Genomic DNA, 18,075 nt, shown 5'->3' on the forward strand with positions numbered 1-18,075 from the left:
GGTGGGGCTCGATTATCCAGACTGCGGCAGAAAAAAAAAAGTATCGGGGATTTTCATTCTTAAATCTCATTCTTTTAAACAACCAAGGAGCATCCTCTGCGCGGTCGGGTCTCATGATGGATGTCAGACCCTTCTACGAGAGGACTCTGACCGAGTCTGAGCTGCTAGAGCAGTTACCGAATGAGCTCACTAGTCTCATTCAGTCTGCTTCAGGAACTCAGCAGCTCCACGCGCTTGCGCAGGGCGCATTAAACACACGACTGACGGAGACTGTATTCCGCACTTACGAGCCTATAGCTGTGGATTTAGCGGCTAGATGGATCCGAAAAGATTTTCAAGCCGATCCGATTCAAATTTTGGCTGCATTCGCCCGTATTCTCCCTCTTGCGCCATACCTCCGACCTTTCGCTGGACAGTATGCTTTGTCCAAGATCGGTCCTCTTTCAGCGCTCGCGGGATCGAAGGAACTTACATTACGACAACTAGATCAAGAGAGTATTCGGACATTGTTACTTGCTCTATTTCGACTCCTGTCATTCGATCTCGAAACATTCTCAAAAGCCGTATCGCCAATCCAACTTCAATCTCTATTCCCACACGAAGATCCAATAACGAGGTATCTTGCCATTCGATGCTTTGCCATTTACATGCATGCGGCAGATGCTGCCACTCAAAGCATGCTGCGCATAAACACCGGCGTTGATCCTATCGAGGGGGAATGGGAGGGAACCACAATTGACTATCGCCTACTGGGCCTTTGGGAGGAGCGCAGATGGGAAGCCCTCGACGAAGTCATGCGAAGTCAAAGACTCTCACAGTCAGATCAAGATGAGGCGGCAATCGTTGAGCGATTGCGGGGTTCTTTCACCGGCCAATCTGCTGATGTATGCGGCATTTTGATCCCACGATTGAAAGAGGTATCACCGGCTTCGTCGTCCATAGTGAAAACTCCTATCGCGACTGCCAATTTGCGCCGAGTCGCTAAGTCACTTCTAGGGTATAAGCCTATTTTGTTAATTGGCTTACCCAACTCTGGTAAAACGTCTTTGATCAATGATATCGCGGCTACCATGGGTCAAGCGGAGTCGATGGTCACACTACACCTCAACGAGCAAACGGATGCCAAAAGCCTTCTTGGGATGTACTCCACGTCTTCTAGCACAGGCTCATTTTCGTGGCAGCCAGGTGTGTTGACGAAGGCAGCGAGGGAAGGCCGTTGGGTTTTGATTGAAGATCTTAACCGTGCGCCTTCTGAAGTTCTCGGTCTTATTCTTCCGATCATCGAGCGAGGAGAATTGACTATCCCAAGCCGGCGAGAAAGAATTAAATGTGCTGAAGGTTTCAAGATTATCGCGACCATGAAATCTTCATACAACATTGCTGGTGAAGAGATTGCTCCGAATTCATCAATGCTTGGTAGCCGCTTATGGGAAAGAGTTCAGATATCACCTCTTTCTGTTCAGGAGATGCAGGATGTCATACTCCAAAAATTCCCGTTGTTAGAATCCCGCGTACCGACCATTATGGATGTATATGAGAGAGTTTGCGCTGCATTCCATGGAAGCTTGGCTATCAAAGGCTCTCAGGGTCGTACTCCAGGCTTCCGTGATCTAATTAAGCTCTGCAGTCGTCTTCACCGGAGGCTGCAACGCATGGGTGCTAAAACTGGCTACGAAGCTACACCAGAAGGAGCCGACGATGAAATTTTTTTGGATGTTGTGGATATTTTCTTGAAGTATCTCCCAGAAAAGTCCATGCAAGATGCCCTGGCGGCGGTTGTAGCAGAGGCTCTCCAGATTTCTCCTCAGCGAGCGCAGTTCTGTCTACATGAGAGAGCTCCTTCTTACACAGACAAGACTAACAGTTTAGTTCTTGGCCGTGAAGTTTGCCAGAAAATCAAAGTGCCAAGTAGCTCGGCCTTGAAGCTCGCTGCAGCCGCTTCGAAATTCGCTTCCACAAGATCTGCCCTATCTCTCATGGAACAGGTTGCTGCCTCCGTGCAGATGGCAGAGCCGGTCCTTCTTGTGGGTGAGACTGGTATCGGAAAGACAACCGTCATTCAGCATCCTTGCTACTCTGATGCGTCAAAAGCTCACCGTGGTCAACTTGTCGCAACAGAGTGAAAGCACTGATTTATTGGGAGGATTCAAACCTGTCAGCATTCGCACAATGGCTGTGCCTATGCTGGATGAGTTCACTCAATTGTTCGAGTTAACGTTCTCGGCGAAGAAAAACCAGAAGTTCTTATCTTCAATTTCAAGGAGCGCGGCTTCTGGAAACTGGCCACGCTTGGTCAATCTCTGGCATGAGGCTGTTAGACTGGCTAACGGCGTTTTCAACCCTCCACGTGATAGCCCGAAGGAAAGCGAGATTGGGGATGAGCAGCCTTCTAAGAAACGCAAACTTGATTCGCCCAAATATCAGCACCTACGCCAACGATGGGATGGTTTTCACACCCAACTTGCCGAGTTTGAAGCTCAAGTATCTCAAGGTGATGCCAAATTTGCGTTTGCTTTCGTTCAAGGAAAGATTGTCCGAGCACTGAGGAATGGCGAGTGGGTTCTGTTGGATGAAGTCAATTTGGCTTCTCCTGATACCCTTGAGAACATTGCTAGTTTGTTGCATCACGGAAGTGAGGGCTCACCATCGGTTCTACTGTCTGAGGCTGGTGATGTGGAACGAGTTTTTGGTCACTCAGATTTCAGAATCTTTGGTGCCATGAACCCGGCTACTGATGCTGGCAAGAGAGACCTTCCGCCTGGTTTACGGTCCCGTTTCACTGAGTTTTATGTTCACTCTCCTGATAGTGATTTGAACGATTTATTGGCTTTGATTCAGAAATATCTGGGAGACTTGAATATTCGGGATCCTCGAGCTGCCCCAGACCTTGCACAACTCTACATGGAAACCAAGAAACTCAGCATCGATAACAAGCTCACTGATGGCGCCGGCCAACGACCACATTTTAGCATCCGTACACTTGTTCGTGCCCTTATCTATGTCATCGACCACACTCATGTATATGGACTACGTCGTGCTATTTTCGAAGGATTTAGCATGAGCTTCTTGACGGTTTTGAGCCTGGAATCCGAGAGGTCCCTGATCCCGCTCCTTGAAGCACACATCTTCAGCAGCGCCAAAAATGCGAAGTCTCTGCTGGGCCAAACCCCTCAACCTCCTGTCGACGGCCACGAATATATCCAATTCAAGCACTATTGGATGCGACGTGGACCTCTGACTCCCGAAGAACAACCTCACTACATCATTACACCATTCATCGAAAAGAACCTGAAGAATCTGGTCAGGGCCAGCTCGACTCGGCGTTTCCCAGTCTTGCTGCAAGGCCCGACATCAGCTGGAAAGACGAGTATGATTGAATATCTGGCGAAGGTATCTGGCAACAAGTTTGTTCGAATCAACAACCATGAGCACACCGATCTCCAGGAGTACCTTGGTTCCTATGTTTCCACCGATGATGGAACATTGAAATATCAAGAGGGTGTTTTAGTTGAAGCCTTGAGAAGTGGTTACTGGATCGTTCTTGATGAGCTAAACCTTGCACCTTCCGATGTTCTCGAGGCACTAAACCGACTTTTGGATGATAATCGCGAGCTATTCATCCCAGAAACTCAAGAAGTCGTCCATCCTCATCCGAACTTCATGCTATTCGCTACGCAAAACCCTGCAGGTCTTTATGGTGGCCGAAAGGTTCTGTCTCGCGCTTTCCGGAATCGTTTCCTCGAATTACATTTCGATGATATTCCGGAGAGTGAACTGGAGTACATCTTGAAGGAGCGCTCCCAAATTGCGCCTTCATTCTGCACACGAATTGTCGCAGTTTATCGCAAGTTGTCCTTGCTGCGCCAGTCTAATCGGCTTTTTGAGCAGAAGAACAGCTTTGCCACTCTTCGTGACTTGTTCCGATGGGCTCTTCGCGAAGCAGATGACCGTGAACAATTAGCAATTAATGGATTCATGCTTCTTGCTGAACGTGTGCGCAACCCTCAGGAGAAAAGCCGCCGTAAAAGGCGTGATTGAGGAAGTGATGAAGGTTCGCCTGGATGAGGATGTGCTGTACAGCACTAAACAGTTGGAAAAGAATATTCCAAGCATGGGGGAGCTACCTACGGGAATTGTCTGGACTAAGGCTATGCGACGTCTCTTCATTCTGGTCTCTGAAGCAATTCGAAATAATGAGCCTGTCCTTCTCGTGGGAGAGACGGGATGTGGTAAAACCCAGCTTTGCCAGGCGGTTGCGGAGGCTTTCCAAAGAGACCTATTCATCGTCAATGCCCATGTCAACCTGGAGACCGGGGATCTTATTGGTGCCCAAAGGCCAATCCGCAAGAGAGCAGCCATTGAGAAACAGCTGACCGATGATCTTCGATTGCTCATCAATGGTGACCAGGGATCACTTGCCCCTCTTGAACAGCTGAAGGAAGAATTCCTCGCTCTCAGTCTGGAGGAGAGGCAAGCAAAAGACCAAGATGTTGTGCGCAGGGTTGAGAGGAATATAGTGCGGGTTAACGCGCTGTTTGAGTGGTCTGATGGAAGCCTTATCACTGCTATGAAGACGGGGCATTTCTTCCTTCTTGACGAAATTTCTCTAGCCGATGACTCTGTGTTAGAAAGACTCAACAGTGTTTTGGAACCTCATCGGACCATTTTGCTGGCTGAGAAAGGACCTATTGACAGTATGGTTGTTGCCGATGGAGGCTTCCAATTTCTATCAACAATGAACCCTGGTGGTGACTATGGTAAAAGAGAACTTTCCGCCGCTCTCCGAAATCGAATGACGGAAATTTGGGCTCCTCAGCTCTCAGATGACGAGGACATCTTGCCAATTCTCCAAGTGAGGCTGGACCTCAAAGACGAAAAAATCGCGAGGGCAATGCTCCAATTTGCCAAATGGTTCAAATCTGTTTTCCAGAATACCTCGACCACTTCCTTGTCTCTCCGCGATCTTCTTGCTTGGGTTGACTTTGTCAATACATGCCAGAGTGCTGATATTCTCTTCGCAATCATTCAAGGCGCGGCCATGGTATTTGTAGATACCCTGGGAGCTAACCCAGCGGCTATGCTTGCCGTTTCTCTCAATGATCTTGATGGAAATAGGCAAAAATGCTTGGACAAATTGAGCGAACTTTTTGCTGTGAATGCTTCTGACATATACTGGAAGGCGTCCAGTGTCAGTGTTGACTCTGGTTTTCTACGGGTGGGGCCTTTCTCTTTGCCTATAGTTGGGGAGACCGAGCCTGACTCGCAATTCACAATGGACGCTCCGACAACTATTGCAAACTCTGTCCGAATTGCACGTGGACTGCAATCGTCAAAGCCAATTCTGATGGAAGGTAGCCCTGGTGTTGGTAAAACTACTCTTGTCACAGCTCTCGCCAAGGCTCTCGGAAAACCTCTCACCAGAATCAATCTTTCGGAGCAAACGGACCTTACGGACTTATTTGGGTCTGATGTCCCAGTTGAAGGAGGCGATGTTGGCCAATTCACATGGAGGGATGCTCCATTCCTTCGAGCAATGCAGCGTGGCGACTGGGTGTTGTTGGATGAAATGAACCTTGCTTCACAGTCTGTTCTTGAGGGTCTTAATTCGTGTCTAGATCATCGACAGCAAGTCTATATTGCCGAATTGGATCAGACGTTCAAAAGACACCCAAATTTTGTTCTGTTTGCTGCACAGAATCCTCATCACCAAGGCGGTGGGAGAAAGGGACTTCCAGCCTCTTTCGTGAACCGATTCACGGTCGTCTATGCTGATAGCTTGACTGATGGTGATTTGAAGAAAATCTGCGCAAAGCTTTTCCCAGGCAGTCCTTCCATCCAAACAGAGAGAGTGGTCGATTTTATCTCTATGCTCAATATCGCTATTGCAACAGAGCGTCGGTTAGGAGCTGTTGGTGGTCCGTGGGAAGTAAACTTGAGAGACATTCAGCGATGGCTTCAACTGGCCGACCGAGGAGAGTTGCAAATCCCAACTAAGCACTTTCTGGATGTTGTCATCAGCCATCGCTTCAGAAGTGAAGAAGACCGCCTTCTGGTCTCCCAGATGTACGATCGCGTCTTTACAGGCTCGGAAAGTGGTCGGAAGAGCTACTACCACAATCTTACCCCCGACTATTTCCAAGTTGGCCTTGGCATCTTAAAGCGAGACCGTCTTCTTCAGCGCTCGGTCAATCCCTCAATGAAGATTCTCCCTCGTGATTTGCATATCCTTGAGTCACTGATTTTTTGCATCGACAATTCCTGGCCTAGCATCTTGGTGGGGATGGCAGGGTGTGGCAAAACTACACTGATTCGGAAGCTTGCAGCTCTTAATGGCGCAACTCTGGAAGAGCTCGCCCTTAGCGCCGATACAGATACCATGGATCTGATTGGCGGCTTCGAGCAAATTGATCACAGAAGAGAAGTCTCGTCTTTCATTCATGATGTCCATCTCTTTCTTCAAGAGCAAATTATCAATTCTTTTGCATTGGGCGAAGTATCTGATGCTGTTGGCTCAGCTCTTCAAATATGCCAGCACTTGAAGAGCACCAATTGTTCTCTGGAAACAGTGATTTCATCCCTCTCTGAGCTTTGCGAATCCTACTCAGAAGCAACTCTACGGGGGTTTCTCGAGCGGGGGCGAAGTCTTTGGAAGACTATAAAAGAGTCTGACAAGATGAAAGTTGGCTTCGAATGGACGGAAGGCGTGTTGACCCGTGCTGTTCAAAATGGCCACTGGGTGGTTCTTGACAACGCGAACCTCTGCAACCCATCTGTTCTCGACCGATTGAATTCCCTTACAGAGCCGAATGGCACTCTCATTTTGAACGAACAACGAACTGAAGATGGATCAGCTCGAATAATCACTCCTCACCCCAACTTTCGCATTTTCCTTACAATGGATCCTCGCCATGGCGAGCTGTCTCGGGCTATGCGGAACAGATGTGTAGAGATATGTTTCATGGCAAATGAGTTTCAGCAAATTCCAGCAACCCTTGGTCCTTCTTATACATCTGAATCGGCTTTGTATCGATTGCGCCATCTTCGCAATGTTATTCCTACTGCGGAATCAAATGTGTGCCAGGAGTCATTTGACGTTTGCTTGGACCACCTTTCGCCCTCCGATCTGTCGTATCTACAGAAGTCTTCTAGCGTGTATCTTGCCAATGCTATTGATGCAGAGACAAAACAGATTGCCATTAGTGCTTTGGAGAGCTTCTCATCCGTTCTCCACGAAAAAGCCAGTTGGAAAGCTCTGAAGGTCATTGCGCAAGATATACCCATGGCAGGAGTGTATCTGAATACCCAGGGTTCTTTCCAAGCCCTTCATCCGCTAGTGAACGAGCCTTTGGTATCTATCGCAGGTACGCCTGATTATCAGTCAAAATTTGTGGTTCTAGCATACTTGGAAGAGTTCAAGCTTGCAATCCATCGACTTCGCCAACGATTGAACCTGGCAAATGAGTCTGGGAAATTGCTCAAGCCTAGTCAGATGTCGCGGCTTGAAAGATCATTGGCGTCTTCCCGCATCCAGTCGCTCATGAAAGACTCTACGCAGCCTGTTGGTCACTTCTTATCTGAATGTGGTCAAGCTCTCTATGACTACATCCAAAATCTTGATGAGCAGAGCCTTCAAGCTCCCGAAATCGTTGCAGCGCTGCGTATTGTCATTAACTTATGCTGGGACATGTATCGGGTGACGAATGTCAGCCAAATTGACGAGGGAGAGTTCCAGGTCTACTTGCAAATCGGAAAGAATGTTTGCGCATCCCTGCTCGGTAATTCACATGCGTTGCAGCCATTAGAGACTGCTCTTTCTCGTGCTCTTGCTCGTTTCCAGGCCGGTTGGGCTTTGACAAATGGATTGAGCATGCAAAGAATGTGGGATCTGTGGCGACATGTTACACCTTCTTCACGAGATCAGTTGTCCTCGTTAATTGAATTGGAGAAGACTACATCTCAATTCACTTCCCTCGCGCTACAGACCCGCGTCAATCTCACCGAACTCAGTGGCGTGTGGGAGTCTTTGATGAATGCACAGCGCTTCATTCTTCTGGATGGTGCCAATGGAGATACGCTTGTCCAAGGACTAAAGCAGACAGTTGCTGAGCTTGGCCAGGCCGTCCGACGCTCCGAAACTGAGCTTTCTCCCTACTTCTCCGAGGAATTTGAGGCTCTTTGTCAATATGGCGATATATCTTTCCCCGATAATGGACAAGCAAGCCAAACTGTTGTATCTTTACTTGCGGGCCGCCCAGCCCGTCCTCTTGATTCATCGGCTTCCAAGAACCCCGTTCCAGAGATTCTTCATAGGATCTCACTGTTTTCTGGAGCTGGTGACATTTCCGGTTCTCCTTTGGCCATCAGTGGCGTTTTCTCTCTATCCATGCTGGATAAATTAACGTCTGTCAGCAACACAACGCTGGCCCAAATGGACATGCTGCAAGCAGAGAAACAGGCTATGTCCAAGGCAATCTCGCTGAACAGTCGACAAATTGCAGAAGACCAGGCAAACAAGCTCAGAGGGGTCCTTATCGCTTTGACAGCAGAATTGATCTCTTGTCACCAAGAGTTCTTTGCTTCCGGATCTCTCGATCAACTGCTTGTGATATTGCAGAAATCTAATGCTGATCAGAGCGTGCCTGATATCGAAGTCCGCCTGGATTCTCGGTCGGGGATGGCCACTTCTTCAAGGAGATTGGAACTCAGGCAATCCCGGCTCTGATTCGTTCATTGACAAATTCACTGTCAAATGTTGAACAAAAAATTCGTGGCACTGGAGTTGCAGCAGTTGAATTAGCCATAATCCTTCTCAGACTATTTGTACCTGATAAGGCCTTTGACCCTTCCCTGGATCTTGTGGTCCAACGTAATAGGCATTTCCAACGCCTTGACGAAATCAATGCCAAGTCAAATGCTCTTCTTTCTTTCGAATCTTCCTTTACTGGTCAGCCATCCAATTTACGACACGCTCTCCTACAGAAGCAAATTCAAGAACTCGGCTCTGCTCCTCCTCCATCCTCTGTCACACGACCAGAGAGTTCTGAGCTGAACTTGCTGCAGGGCGAATTTTCGAATGTGATCAATTCTGTTATCCACCGCAACCCTGAACAAATGATCAGCTCTCCCGAGAATGCAGCTAAATCCGAGGAGACGATTCGACTGATGCGTGACAATATCAGGCAGCTGACCAGTCGTCTTACTGCCCATTACAAGTCCTACCATGACATAACCGTGCCTATCGTTCGATTTCTTCAACTTCTTGACATTGGTCTCTTTTTGGGATCAAGAGGGAACGATACCAAGGAGGAACTCAAGGATATTCAGCTATTAAGCCAAAATACTCCTTTCTTGGGTGGATCTACCCACCCTGTGTCTGAAAGCCAGTCCTTCCGAAGCTTGAGCTCGAACAACGCCATTGAACTCCGTCTCCACGAACTCAGTGCACTCTGGACAGCGAAGAATGCGGACCCGAAGATACTCAACATCAAATCTGGCCGTCATACCATTCGCCGGATCTTTGCAGATTTCCATCATCTTTGGAAAACCAAGTTACAAGAAGACCAGCAAAAACAAGCCGAAAAATCAGAGTTGTACCGTTACAAAGGCTCATGGGAAGACGAGGAAGAAGTCAATGAAGCCGAGCTTCACGAGCTATTTCCGACTTATGATGAAGGGAGCCTCCCTAACCCAGAAGACGTTGGACGAGTTGATCCAAGAATCATTGCTGTCCGCCTGGCCTCCCTTCATGCCAAGATCGTGAGAAGGGAGTCTGACGGCGAAGCATTGTCGAACTTGGTTAAGCAGTCCAGTCGTCTGCTTGGTTCCATGTGGTCGAGAAGCAAGGATGATTACTCCCCCGTCGCGCCCCAAGATCTCCTGCCTGGCGCTTTCCTGCTCCTTGATGACGTTAATAGAGAGGGGTCATTGCAACAACCGAAGAACTACAATTTCTACACCGATTCTAATTTAGGAGAGGCAAGGAAATTGGTCAATCTCGCCCTTTCCGTCCAGGCTCGCTTTGTTCAGATTCAAATTGCTTGGCCAGAACATGCTGTGTTGGCAGATGTTATTAACTGCTGCTCCGAAATTCTACAATTTAAGCATACCGAGCCAGTCGCCAAATTCTTGACCAAGGTGGAAAAGCTGCATTCTTTCATCCACGAATGGCAACTCGTTGCAAGCAGAGAATATTCGGCGGTCGCTCTGTTCGATGAAATCACAAGCATGCTCATTGGATGGCGACGTCTTGAGTTGTCAACATGGGCCAAGCTTTTGGATCTTGAAAAGGACCGATGCGAGGAAGATGTTAGTGCATGGTGGTTCGTCGCTTACGAGGCCCTTTTTGCCGTTCCCCTTCAGATGGCTGAAGATGGTGAAAAGGATATGAGGGAGCATATTGAAGGAGTCATCGCAACCTTGGAGCAGTTCTTCATCTCTACAACGATGGGTCAATTTGCTCGTCGTCTTGAGCTTGTGACGGATTTCCAGTCACTTCTTTCTATCTTCGTGGAAGATTTCACTATCCTGAAGCCTCTCATTTCTGCCCTCCAGAATTTCGTCTCTCATTATCGACCTTTCGAGCCACTTGTCAACAAGGCCCTGCAAGACAAGCGATCTGCGCTCGAAAAGGACATTAAAGAGCAGATTCAATTGGCCAGTTGGAAGGACACGAGCATTGTCGCGTTGAAGGAGAGTGCTAGGCGATCTCATGTCAAACTGTTCAAGCTTGTACGGAAGTACCGCGCTGTCCTCTCTCAGCCGGTTCAGCCTGTGCTTGAACAGGGACTCTCTGAAGTCTCTTGTGAACAAGTGACTGCCAATGAAGAGAACCAGGCTTTACCCATCACCGTGATTCCCGAGGCATTAGAGCTCTGCCAGAAGAGTACGAAAATATGGACCTCAAGAGCACTCAGATTCCAAAAATCAGATGGGACGGCCCAAAACATGATGAAAATGTATTCATCTATGCCATCTGAGTTCGACATTGCCGAGGAACTCGGGGCTTTTACTACTTCTGTCATTGAAGGCATCAATGAATTCAAGTCTTCAACTCCCAAGACACTGACAGAAGAGAACAAGGATGATGTTCAACATCTCAAGGTCCAAAAGCGTCGCCTCTACGCGGATACTCTGAAACAACTTTTTGAAATGGGTGTCAAGCGGAATGCTGGAACTCATCTTATTGAGACCCAGGCTTCCGTTGCTCAAGTTCTTGCTACAAGTGCTGCTTTCGAAAGCGACCGAGAAACTTCAGCTTCACTTCGCAGTGCAGACTCGTACTTCCATCGTCTACTGGATCTTTTACCTCGCGCTCGTTTAGCTTCACGAAACTACTCCGAAGAGTTGAGCAATGTTGAGGTCTCGCGAAGCATGGGCTCCATTGAGCATTTCTTATACATGATTCGACGACAGAGAGGTGTGCTTGCGCCTTCTTTACTTGGAATTGACAAGTTACATACTGTTCTTGAGAAGATGCAGAATCTCTGGACAGTCAGTGCTCGCTCTCTCGCTAAGACGAACACCGGTCATGTAGAGGATTTAGCAGCTCTCTCTCGCACCGTCGCTTGGCTAGTACCTGTTATTGAACTAGGTGCTAGAATAGTGGAGATTCATTCGAAGTTCTCAGGCCTAAACTCGTCTGAGATCCTCGCAGATCTTAGCGCGAGGAGGGCAGCTTTCGGTGAACTTCACATCTCGCTTCAGTCCCTTCCCCTCTCTCCCCACTGGTGTCACTTCTCAGATGGAGCAGAAATTGTTAGAGAAGACGAAGTCATCACTTGACCAATTCAAGGATTCTTTGGTCCAATGGACTCAGCAGCGTCCAGACTTGTCCTTTGCCTTGAATCAGATCTCACCATGGATCCGAACTTATGGATCCTCCCAGACAGAACTCTCTAAGGGATCCAGTATCTCACTCCAAGATTTCGATAGCAAGCTTTTGGCCTCTATAACAAAGATGCTGGTAGGATTTCAACAACTCAAGGACGTACCTTCCTCAATCGACTTCTCTGGCCTGCTTTCGCGAAGCGATGAATTTTTCTCTCGGGCATCCAAATCTCTCCATGTCGAAGAGATTACCTTGTCTCTTAACTCAGTCCTTGACCAGTTGAAGAACATTCATGACAAGTCATCAGATGCACTTCCATCTGCGGCTGCTTTAGTCGCCAGTGTTCTGCCTATTGCCAACCAATATCACCGTATCTGCAAGGATCTATCCGCGCGTTTTGTCACTGTGCATCGTGAGGTCTGCAAGACCTCTTATGTCTTGACTAAGTCATTTACTCAGATTGCCGCTGAAGGTCTTTGCAGCCCGGCTGAAGCTTCCCAGGAAGAGGGCAAAGAAGGCAAAATGGAAAGTGGCACTGGCCTTGGCGATGGCGAAGGTGCAGAAGACATTAGCAAAGATGTCGGGGACGACGAAGATCTCTCAGAACTCGCTCAGCAGCAACAGGAGAAAGAAGGTAATGCTGATGACATGGATGACTCTGCTGATGCTGTTAATATGGATCAAGAAGATTTGATGGGCGAGACTAGCGAGCATAAGGAAGACGAGGGCGAGGAGGAAGACAAAGATGAGAATGAGGAAGACAATGACGACATTGATGAAGAAACAGGCAGTGTTGATGGCCTGGATGAAGGCGCAGTCGACGAAAAGCTCTGGGATGGCGCCAACGATGAACAGCAGAAAGAGACCGAGAACGAGGAAGGAAAGGGTCAAAACGAAGCTGATGAACAGACAGCGGGCCAAGAGCAGCAGAAAAAGGAGTCCGACGAAGGCCAAAAAGGAGAAGAAGAGGATAATGAAGAGGATGAAGAAGAGGAGGAAGATCCAGATGAGGAGGGCGAGGCAATTGGTCGAGAAGATATGGATGTGACTGATCCTCAAGCAAAAGAAGAAGAAACATTGGATCTCCCTGAGGAAATGCAACTAGACGGCGACGACAAGGAAGGAGGAGACGATGAAGGCGACGATGATGACATGGATGATATGTCTGACATGGGGCCCCTCCCCGAAGAGGAAAAGGGCGACGAGCAGAATGACCAACCTGGTGAAGATGATCCTGATATGGCCCCAGATGAACAAGCCCCTGGTGAGGGCGAAGAAATGGGCGATGAAGACGTCAATGAGGCTCAAGCTGAAGAGGAAGAGAACGAGGCTGGCGGAGAAGACTCTGAGGAGCCCGCGCAAGACGAGTTCCTTCCTCAACGTGACGAGAATGAACCTGCTGGCGACGATGTTGCTCCAAGTGAAGCAGTCACCGGAGGACTAGGAGCCGAACAAGACCAGAACGAAGACAAAGGAGCTTCCGGGGATGCTCAACAGGAGAGCGGGTCGAATGATCCGACCGCCAGCGCCGAGGATCAAACAGGAGTAGCCAAGGATAGTGAAGAAAGCAAGCGCAGTCGCGACGCTGGTGGTGCTGAAGACACCGCTCCCAATGATCCGCAGATTCAAGCATTCAAAAAGCTTGGTGACATCCTTGAGCAATGGCACCGTCGTCAAAAAGAAGTGCTCAATCCCTCTCAAGAAGAAGACGGAGACTCGAATCCTCTGCCTCAGGACACCGATATGGCAGATGCTGATTTCGAGCATCTTAAGGATGACGATGACCAAGCCGATACGCAGGCTCTCGGACAAGCCAATGAAGATCAAACCCAGGCCCTCGATCAGAATAAGGGTGTCGACTCCGACATCAAGCCTGGAGAAAACGATGTGCTCCCTGATGCATCGGAAGAACAAGATGCCGTCGACGACCAACTTCACGACGAGATGCAAATTGACCGCGAGAGAGTTCCTAATGAGGGTCAGTCATCTGGAGCTTTCATCCCCGGCGACCGAACTTCTCGAGACCCTGTGGATAGCGCACCAGGTGCAGAAGAAGCGAATGAGGAGCTAGACGAAGTCGACACTCAGCTCGCAGCGATCCACCTGTCTTCTTCGCTTCCACCCTTGACTCCGGAGACGGAAGCACGCCGCCTCTGGTCACACTACGAATCGACTACCAACGACCTCTCGCTCTCTCTCACCGAGCAACTACGTCTGATTCTCGCACCAACCCTTGCAACCAAACTTCGTGGTGATTTCCGGACAGGAAAGCGGCTCAATATTAAGCGTATCATCCCTTATATTGCATCCCAGTATAAGCGTGACAAGATTTGGATGCGTCGTTCCATTCCATCAAAGCGAAACTACCAAATCATGCTCGCCGTTGACGACAGCAAATCTATGCTTGAGAGCGGAAGTGGCCAGCTTGCATTCGAGACCCTTGCCTTGGTAGCGAAGAGTTTGAGCATGCTTGAAGTAGGTGATCTCTGTGTGCTCGGATTTGGAGACGAAGACCATGTCCGCGTTGCACATGAGTTTGGCAAGCCTTTCTCCTCCGAGGCAGGTATGCAGGTTTTCCAGCACTTCAGCTACAAGCAAACTGGCACAAATGTGCGAAAACTTATCGCGGACTCCATCGCCTTATTCCGAGAGGCACGTTGGAAGAAATCACCTGGTTCTGGCTCCGCGGATCTTTGGCAGCTTGAGCTGATCATCTCTGATGGTATTTGCGAAGATCATGAGGCCATTCGTCGTCTGGTGCGCCAGGCTCTCGAGGAACGCATCATGATTGTCTTCATCATTGTCGATGCAGTCAAGGGAAGCTCTATTTTGGACTTATCGCAGGCTAGCTTCGAAGCGGACCCCGATTCTGGTGGTGAGATGAAGTTGCGGATGAAGCGATATCTCGAGGGTTTCCCCTTCCCCTACTATTTGGTTGTTCGAGATGTCCGCGAGTTGCCTGCGGTATTGGCCACAGCTCTCAAACAGTGGTTTGCTGAGGTTGTGGATGTATCTTCATAACCCATGGATAATCACAAGATGCAAAAAAGGCGTTCTGGCGGTATTTTACCTTATGTTTATGTTGTCATTTTGCGGCGTTTTGAAAGAAAGAAAAGAGTTGTACATACTAGAGGCTGCAGTCATATCTAACCCAGCTTACGAATTATATCACTATTCTTTAGACTGACCCGACGCCAGCGTAGCTACACGTTACTAGTAGTACTAGAAGTTAGCGCTCGGATAATGCTGAAAGTGAGGTTGAATCGTCCAATTTTGGGGCTCATTCGCTCCTACGCAGGGCAAGGGTGACATAATGGTATCTGAATGATCAAGAACGCCCAATGCATGCTTACACTACCAACCATATCTCGATCCAGCCTCTTTCTTGTTTCGTCGGCCCGCGGCAAAGCTTTCTTCCAGTGCCTCCTTTTGGCTGCTCGCCGCAGTGACCAGCTGCTTAAGAGAAGTCTTGCCCCCATGAGCTACAGCGCGCACGGGATTGTGCTGAATGCCAGCCAGCTCTGATTGTGCAAGCGCTTGGTTTGAAGCATATTCTTGATCGGTATTGAAAGTTCGGATTTGTGAGTTGGCAGATGGAGCATTGCGGCCAAACAGCTGTCGTCGCTCAGATTTCGAAAGATTCAGGTCATTGGCGATGTTGTCGAGAGAAGATGTAACCGAGTGCGTGGTTGGATACGCATTTTTCGCAGGCATGTTTGCGTAGGACGCATTTAGGTCAGTGGATGCGGCGTCTGTTTCGGCTTCGGTTTCGGCTTCGGTTGTGTACATCATGGGCTCGTATGTGCTTGATGATGTCGCGGTCGCGGTAGCTGAACGAGCGTCCGAGTCCTCCGAAGAAAACGAGAATAGGCTCACTTTGGGTTTTGGAGGAGCCGGCGCAGGAATTGAAGGAGGCACGTCCGCAGAGGCTTTCTGCCCAGAGGATGCTTGGCTATCCACCGCGTTCGTAGCTGCGGAAGCTGAAGAAACGGGTTTAGCAGCGTTAGGCTTCTTCTTCTTCTGGCGGCCGACCGAAAGAGGCCTAAACATCATCGGGTTGCCCTGTAATTTGCTTCCCCGATGGCCTTTGGTGCTGGAGCTGGGTCTGATCCAGCGTCTGCTTGTGCTAGGCTACCAGCCTTGGGTATTGTAATATCCTCCTCATCCTGATCCTCGGTTGCGTTGCTATAGTCATTAAGAGCCTGCTCTTGTCTCAGTTCTGCGTCCGATTCTCGACTAAATCCCGGTGTGGCGCCAGTCTTGAGGCTAAACACTTTACGTGTGCTTGCCACCGGCGCATTCTTCTCGGCCTGGCGCTTTGGGGCTGGTAGAAACGAGTTGAACCCCGAAAGCGCCCCAGACCCTCCTAGCCGAAGCCTCTTACGCGCGGGCCCATCTCCGGCCTCTTCGTCCGCAGGATTCTCGGGCTTGATCTCCGGCAAGGCAACGCGAATCTTGCGGGATTGCTGCGGTCCACCTTGAAACTTGCGGCGTCGGGCTTCTTTTGTTTTTCTGCCGGGACGGGGATAGGATCAGACTCGCCGTCAGAGCCCTCGGAGTCGGAGTAGTCGACCAAATTCATAGTTGATAGAAGGCTTCGATGATGCTACCAGTCATCACCGGGGACAGATTTGGGCCGAGACTCTGATATCGGCGCCTGGTCTTTCAGGCAAAGATTGATGTACCGGTGACATAATCCAACCCTGCTTCCATTTGGGGAAAATGCAAATCTACGAGTACAGTGGACGTACACACTGGGATCTCTAGTAGATGTGCAAGCTGGGATTACTGGGATACTGGATATGGCACAAAGCAAGCTTCCCCCTCTTGCCGCCCATAGCGCATGCCATCGCTATTGAAGCTTATCTTGTCCTGGGTCGATATACCGCGCTAGTGTGTCGTAACGTCATCAGCGTCATCCGGTTCCTCCGACCTCCCACTTTCATCCGACTTGGCAGGGGTCCCTCACTAGCGGGCTTCTGATAGAGGGCTGAAAGAGGAGAAAGGCCGGTTTTGGACGACTAATGTAATGCGGTCATGCAGAATCACAGGCAGATCGAGTCGATCCCAGTCCGACACGTTGCGTAGACGGGAAGAATGGGGGCGAGCCCCGCGAGCGACGGGAGGACGCAGCTCGATATCTGAGTTTCGTGGGGAGGATCCAGGAACTTAGATTCAGACAGATAGAGAATGCTCCGAGTAAAGAAAGACCCATCAGGTACTCCGTAGAGCGTAGCGGTCATCCACACAGTCCCCATGTAGAGTATGCAGAACCATCGAGCCACACAAAGATCAATGCGTCATCCCCGGTGCCCCTCCCCACCTTGAGACTCTCCTCTCCTCGCCATTCCCCTCCTCCCCTCATTAATCATCCTCCATGCCGAGTTTAGGAGGCCTGTTGAAGAAGCGGCGCACAAAGGACTCGCAGACCTTGTCCAAGGAGCTGTCCGCCGTCGACCGTCCCGACCAACCTGCTTCTAGCCCCCCCCAATCCCCCCAATCCCGATTCTAACTCTACCCCCAAATCCTCCCAACAAAGCGCCTCCATGCAACCTGCCGCTTCAAGTGCGTCCCATGCTCAGCCTGCCAACAATGCCGCCAGCATCAATCACATCATAAACAACCCCTCCAATGCTGCCCAACACCCGCAGCCGCAGTCGTCGCAGTCGCAGTCGCAGTCGCAGCCGCAGCAGCAGCAGCAGCAACAACAGCAACAGCGCGAGCGAACTACTAGAGGAAAGTATTCGCAGGAAGACTTCCAGCTGCAGCGGACACTCGGCACCGGGAGTTTTGGTCGCGTGCATTTAGTTCAGTCCAAGCACAACCATCGCTTCTACGCAATGAAGGTTCTGAAGAAGGCCCAGGTGGTGAAGATGAAGCAGATTGAGCACACCAATGATGAGCGTCGCATGCTCAATCGCGTCCGGCATCCATTCCTGGTGACACTGTGGGGAACTTGGCAGGACTCACGGAATCTGTACATGGTAATGGACTTTGTAGAGGGTGGAGAGCTGTTCAGCCTTCTCCGGAAATCACAAGTGAGTTGTTGATAGAGACTGTCGAGGCTCTCGTCCCTCGATTGTTACCCTATCACTGCATCCCTGTTCCTATGCTAATCCAAGCTCCACTCAGCGATTTCCCAACCCAGTGGCCAAGTTTTATGCCGCCGAGGTGACGCTGGCGCTAGAGTATCTACATTACCATCAGATCATCTATCGGGATCTCAAACCGGAGAACCTTCTGCTTGA

At 49.6% G+C, this 18,075-nt stretch overlaps 3 protein-coding genes across 3 annotated transcripts; 1 reads left to right on the plus strand and 2 right to left on the minus strand.

Moving 5' to 3' along the window:
- Positions 1–89: 89 nt before the first annotated feature.
- N7468_008356 (AAA family ATPase midasin) lies at positions 90–14,848 on the plus strand (the record flags this gene model as incomplete). The annotated part of the gene is made up of 5 exons (XM_058477652.1): positions 90–2,024; positions 2,092–3,993; positions 4,052–8,667; positions 8,874–11,571; positions 11,654–14,848. Coding segments are annotated over 5 exons (14,346 nt in total), but the record flags the coding sequence as incomplete, so codon positions are not given.
- Positions 14,849–15,181: 333 nt separating this feature from the next.
- Positions 15,182–16,409, minus strand: N7468_008357 (PRCC domain-containing protein; the record flags this gene model as incomplete). The annotated part of the gene is made up of 3 exons (XM_058477653.1): positions 15,182–15,912; positions 15,963–16,293; positions 16,350–16,409. The coding sequence occupies 3 exons, from the start codon at positions 16,407–16,409 to the stop codon at positions 15,182–15,184; spliced, it is 1,122 nt and encodes a 373-aa protein (XP_058327998.1).
- A 463-nt stretch (positions 16,410–16,872) lies between these two features.
- N7468_008358 (uncharacterized protein) lies at positions 16,873–17,085 on the minus strand (the record flags this gene model as incomplete). Its single annotated transcript, XM_058477654.1, has 1 exon — positions 16,873–17,085. The coding sequence occupies one exon, from the start codon at positions 17,083–17,085 to the stop codon at positions 16,873–16,875; it is 213 nt and encodes a 70-aa protein (XP_058327999.1).
- Between the last annotated feature and the right edge of the window lie 990 nt (positions 17,086–18,075).

The sequence above is a fragment of the Penicillium chermesinum genome, assembly GCF_028974085.1.
Source record: "Penicillium chermesinum strain IBT 19713 chromosome Unknown utg000006l:1.0-2335141.0:1.0-2336784.0, whole genome shotgun sequence".
NCBI classification, from domain to species: Eukaryota; Fungi; Ascomycota; class Eurotiomycetes; order Eurotiales; family Aspergillaceae; genus Penicillium; species Penicillium chermesinum.